We start from the raw sequence: 6,000 nt of genomic DNA on the forward strand, positions 1-6,000 counted from the left end.
AAGTAGTGTATTTGTTATTTGTTGGCTGTATCTACAAAATGGTGATTTACAGAAAAGTAACATTATCTTTTTTATGACACTGTATTGAAAAAATTGCCAGTAAGTGCATTGAAGATATATGCCCTCATGTTGTTGGTGTTGCAGTCTTCAGTCCGAAGATTGGCCTGATGCAGCTCTCCATCTCTGCACAACTACTGCAACCTACATCCCTCTGAATCTGCTCACCGTATTCAAGCCTTGGTCTCCCACTACAGTTTTTACCCCCCATACTTCTGTTACCACAGTGACAGTGCCTTCATGGCTCAGGACGTGCCCTATTGACTGCTGCCTTTTGTTAGTCAAGTTGTCCATAAATGTCCCCCACCCCACACATCCTCATTTGTTATTCAATCTACCTGTTCAATCTTCATCATTCTCATATAGTACAACATTTCAAAGCTCATATTCCCTTTTTGTTTGAACTGCTTATCTTCCATGTTTCACTTCCATATAAGGCTATGCTCCAGACAAACACCCCACAAATGACTTCCTAACATTTAAATTGATATTAGACATTAACAAAGGCCTCATGGGAATTACTTAGAACTTGTACTAGGATTTTGGAGCATATACTGTACTCGAACATTATGAATCACTTTGAAGAAAATTACTTATTGATATATAACCAACATGGATTCAAAAAATATTGGTCTTGTGCAACACTGCTAGTTCTTTATTCCCATGAAGTAATGAGTGCTGTCGAGAAGGGATCTCAGATCAATTCCATATTCCTAGATTTCCAGAAGGCTTTTGATACTGTTCCTCACAAGCAACTATTAATCAAATTGCATGTATATGGAGTATCATCTCAGTTGTGTTAGTGGATTTGTGATTTTCTCTCAGAGAGGTCACAGTTCGTAGTGATAAATGGTAAATCATTGAGTAGAACAGAAGTGATATCTGGCATTCTGTAAGGTAGTGTCATAGGCCCTCTGCTGTTCCTGATTTATATAAATGATCTAGGTGATAATCTGAGCAGCCCCCTTAGATTGTTTGCAGATGACACTGTAATTTACTGTCTAGTAAAATCATCAGGTGATCAATTCCAATTACAAAATGACATAGAGAGAATTTCCGTATGGTGCGAAAAATGGCAATTGGCACTAAACAAAGAAAAGTGCGAGGTAATCCATATAGGTACTAAAAGAAATCCAATAAATTTTGGGTATACGATAAATCACACAAATCTAAGGGCTATCAATTCTACTAAATAACTAGGAATTACAATTACCAGCAACTGAAATTGGAAAGACCACATAGATAATATTGTGGGGAAGGCGAAACAAAGACCGCACTTTGTTGGCAGAACAATTAGACGATGTGACAAACCCACTAAAGAGACAGCCTACATTACACTTGTCCATCCTCTGCTGGAATATTGCTGCATGGTATGGGATCCTTACCAGGTGGGATTGATGGAGGACATCAAAAAAGTGCAAAGGGCAGCTCGTTTCATGTTATCGTGCAATAGGGGTGAGAGTGTCACTGATATGATATGCGAGATGGGGTGGCAGTCACTGAAACAAAGATGGTTTTCTTTCAGCGAGATCTATTTACAAAATTTCAATCACCTACTTTCTCTTCCAAATGCATAAATATTTTTGTTGACACCCACCTGCGTAGGGAGAAATGATCATCATAATAAAATAAGAAAAATCAGAGCTCAAATGGAAAGATCTAGGTGTTCCTTTTCCCACCCACAATTTGAGAGTGGAATGGTAGAGAAGTAGTATGAAAATGGTTCGATGAACCCTCTGCCAGGCACTTAAGTGTTAATTGCAGAGTAACCATGTAGATGTAGATGTACATGTACATGTACATGTACATGTACATCTACATCTACATCTCCACCTGCCCTCTACATGCCACGTTATGATGTGTGGTGAAGAGTAATTCTGATACAACCAATTTCCCTCCCCACTTCACAGCCCCTTTTGCAGACAGTGCATGGGAAGAATGACTATTGATAAACCCTTGTATGAAGCCATATTTCTTTTATTTCCTCATTGTGATCATTTCGTGTGAGAAAATGTAAGATGTTTTCCGACTCTTCCCAGAATGTACACTCTAGGAGTTCTACAGTAAACATGTCCATGGTACACAATGCCTCTTTTGTAACAGCTGCCACTGGAGTTTGTTGAGCATCTTTGTAATCATCTCGCATTTAGTAAACAAACTTGAGATGAAATGTGCCACTCTTCATCAGATTTTCTCCATATCTTCTATTAATCCATCCTGGTAAGGGTCCCTTGCTGATGGGCAGTAATCAATCATGTGTCAGATAGTTGATTTGTAAGCTACTTCTTTCATGGGTGAATTAAATTCTGCATTTCCTGCAGTTTGTTTTATGTCGTCATTCCACTTTAGGTCACTATATATGCTTACTCCAAGGCATTTTACAGTAGTCATGGTTTCTAGTGGTTGGTCGTGAATAATGTAATCTAATATTGTTGGATTTCTTTGTCTATTTATACAGAATACGTTACATTTACTGAGGTTGAGGATAAGTTACCATTCTCTACACAGATCATAGATCATCTCCAGGCAGAATAATCACACAGAGGGCTGTAGAATAGTAAACTGGCAGGAACTATCGAGGATTGATGTTGCAATTGAATTTTTGAGAGGTGGGGGGAAGGAAAGACATTTCTAATAGGAAGTGCATGAAGACTTTAAGAAGGAGATACAGTTTTCCCATCAGTACCTTAACATGCGCTGACTTTCCTACTTTCATGTATTGTAGAAGGAACAAAAATTGTAGAATTTTAATTTGTTGGTGGACAATTGTTACCATGAGTATTCAGAACTGTTGACAGATTTGGGAGTTCACAGTAAATTGAAATAATTTCACTGTTTTGTGTAGCAGCACGCCAGCAGACGAGATGAATAGGAGGCTTCTCCAGGCAGTTAAGGATGGATCAATGGAGGAATTACAACAACTGCTCGCTTCAGGGGCCGATGTGGGAATGCAAGACTGTTACAGGATGACTGCCTTGCACTGGGCAGCCGAGAGAGGATACCTGGAGACAGTCGAATGTCTCTTGAAGAATGGGGCTGAAGTGGATTCCAGGGACAGGTGGCAGCGCACACCCCTGCACAGAGCAGCAGAGAGGGGCCACCGAAGTGTGGTAACTGTGCTGCTGAACGCGGGGGCAGACAGGGAAGCCGTAGATAACTTGGGGAACACCCCCTTGAAGCTGGCCAGAAGGAAGGACATTCGACATATGTAGCATAGGTGGCATAGATGGCTACTAAGAAATGATGCTTGTAGTCCATCTTCATCTTCTGTAAAGTAGCCAATGCTCTTGTACTTGCATGTACAAATTACGTGACAGTGATACGTGTATCAGATAGCAATGTGTGATCAAGATGGACGTTTAAAAACAAAAATATCTTATTAGTAATAAACAGCGGTTTGTAAAGTAATTCATAACTGGACATTGTAAAATAGCCAGTGCTCTTGTACTTGCATGTACAAATTACGTGACAGTGATACGTGTATCAGATAGCAATGTGTGATCAAGATGGACATTTAGAAACAAAAATATCTTATTAGTAATAAACAGCAGTTTGTAAAGTAATTCATAACTGGACATTTGTTTGTACCAGCATAATGGATGTATGCTTGACTGTAACAAATTAGGCTTTACTCAGACTGGTGATACACCACTTTTATGGTTAGAGTTTATCTTCGGCTATACAATTATACAAAGATTACTTGTCTGTAGCACAGATGATGTTACATTCTGGTACAATATCAAATATCACACCTGTAAAAAGATTCGAACCATGTTATTTGCATACTATTTCATGTATTAGTATACTGTGAATAAAAGAGAACAGAACATTTTGGAGAAAGATTAAAGAGAATTGTCCATCCACATTCCATCCCACATGGAATGTAATTATCTTCTCTTGAGCATATTTTTCTGTAAACTTAATGCTGCAACCAGAAACACCACAAGTGGTTCATTCCCTATATGGGCTGCACAGCTGTACTGCTTTAGTTACAAAAGATGCTACTGCCTGTTGAGTAGTATGGATCTCCAATCTCACATTACGAAATGATGCTACAAATCTGTTCCATTGACATGTACATGATACCAAGTAACACTGAGCATGTTGTGTGTTTAACAACACTCTCATTTGGGATATTAGATCTCCAATGCCTACTGTTGACTTTTAGTGGTCAAAATCAAAGATTCCAAGTTTCATGTGAGTAGTTCGCTGTGTGAAAGATGGCAGCAATGCAAGGAGGAGGCAGTGGTAAGGTACTGCGCTCAAAAAATAAATTTCTTACAGAACAAATTTTGTTTTATTTACCAGAGTTGTCTGCAAAGGACACAATTTAAATGATAAATTCCAAAGAAAATTTAATATCAGTTAAGAACATAATTTGCAATCAAGGCTCCATTAAACTTATAACAGCTAAAGAAATTCAGACAGTGTCTTCAGTCAGCTTATTACAGTAACAAAATGGACTTCGATGAAACTTTACACAGTTTAAAAGGGCAACAACTTCCAATAGAAAATCAGAGTTACTTTAGCATGAGCAGGATTAAAAAATAGTAAGGCCTGTGATTCCATATCAGTTGAAGTTGGCTTCTTACAGGTGAGTGTGTTATTTATAATGTATAAAGCTCACTTGTGGTAATCGTCCATTTTACTAAAATATCAAGAAAACAGATTTTTATACATACCAAATGTGTAACTATGTAAGGAACACTCCCAGTCAGTGGACACTGGAACATGATGTCCATGTTAAGATCACTCGATACTCCACTAGGCATGAAAATTGTAATATCCATGTATCACCAATAAGCACACAAGAAAAGTTTAGGAAACACCAAAGACCAGACTTGGTGCATGGCCTTAAAAGTAATGAGTTGGCCTCACCATGTGAAAAATGCCTTACTAAACTGCTTATAGCTGATAACACTGTTACTCTAATTTTATATCACCAAGGTGCAACCAGGGACTGCAGTGTCAAAACCATTAGGTCAGTTTTTACTAATGAAGGCTCACCAGATTCAACGTAGTCCAGCTGCATGGATAAAATTCCAATAAATCATCAAGTAAATACACCCAATCACCTGTAACCAAGAGTTTAGGGCCCGTCCGGCAGTAACCTTCCATCCGTTATGACATACCATACACAAGAATGATTACTGATTAATTGCCACACTTTCTCATGGTTTGCCATGCTCCATCCCACATGGAATATAAACACCAGGTATGATCTGTCCATCATGTAGCAAACTACTGTAGTCCTCAACCATGAACACCATGTCACTTGACAAACAAGACAACCCCACACAGATGTATCTGGCATTAAATTTTGTTAGCTGCCTCTTCACGTGCCCCATAGAAGGATGCCATGTGATTTATCACCTAACAATGAAGTCAACATGAGTCAGTGCATGGCTAAGCTCCCCACTTTAACCTTTCCCATGGCCGTGCTGTGTCCCCAAAAAGTGACTGGCATAAGGACCTCCAAAATTTTATTATATGGGCCCATAAAAAACCACAATAATTTTCCCAAAATGTTCCACAGCTTTACTCTGAGCAAAGAAATTTTTAACAAAAATCAAATCGCCAACTTTCAACAACACAGGATGTCTTCTCTGGCTGTACCTCCTAATCTCTCTCTGGTATGGAGGCTGAATATTTTTCATTTCTTAACCACGTCTGGGTTCATTTTCTCAGGCAATGAGTCATTAACATTCCGCAGATTCGCTATAGGTGAATTTAGCAGATATGCTAGCGTTAATTTTGCCATAGCAGTTTTATGGGCCTCACAGACTGCTGATATGGAGGAAAAGTTAAGCCACCCCACAGATCTGTTCCAATATGCTTGCAATTTGCTATGGAAATTAATTAATATCAATTTTAGATTTCAGTTCACCCTTTTCTACAAAGGTTGTGGATAAAAATGGTGATGTGGGATATAGCATTGCCAAA

General features: G+C 38.7%; 1 protein-coding gene across 6 annotated transcripts in view; it reads left to right on the top strand.

Annotated features, from left to right (window-relative positions):
• Positions 1–3,904, top strand: part of LOC124590578 (poly [ADP-ribose] polymerase tankyrase-2-like) — a 108,286-nt gene extending 104,382 nt beyond the window's left edge. For 4 of the 6 annotated variants that reach the window (XM_047131661.1, XM_047131660.1, XM_047131663.1 and 1 more), the window contains one exon: positions 2,903–3,904. In XM_047131661.1, coding sequence (XP_046987617.1) covers positions 2,903–3,269 — 367 coding nt within the window. In that variant the 3' untranslated portion in view covers positions 3,270–3,904. The remainder of the gene's footprint in view (positions 1–2,902) is intronic. The other 2 variants (XM_047131662.1, XM_047131664.1) reach the window with 1 other exon arrangement.
• The last annotated feature ends 2,096 nt before the right edge of the window (positions 3,905–6,000 follow it).

This window comes from Schistocerca americana, chromosome 2 (assembly GCF_021461395.2).
Source record: "Schistocerca americana isolate TAMUIC-IGC-003095 chromosome 2, iqSchAmer2.1, whole genome shotgun sequence".
Classification (NCBI taxonomy): Eukaryota; Metazoa; Arthropoda; class Insecta; order Orthoptera; family Acrididae; genus Schistocerca; species Schistocerca americana.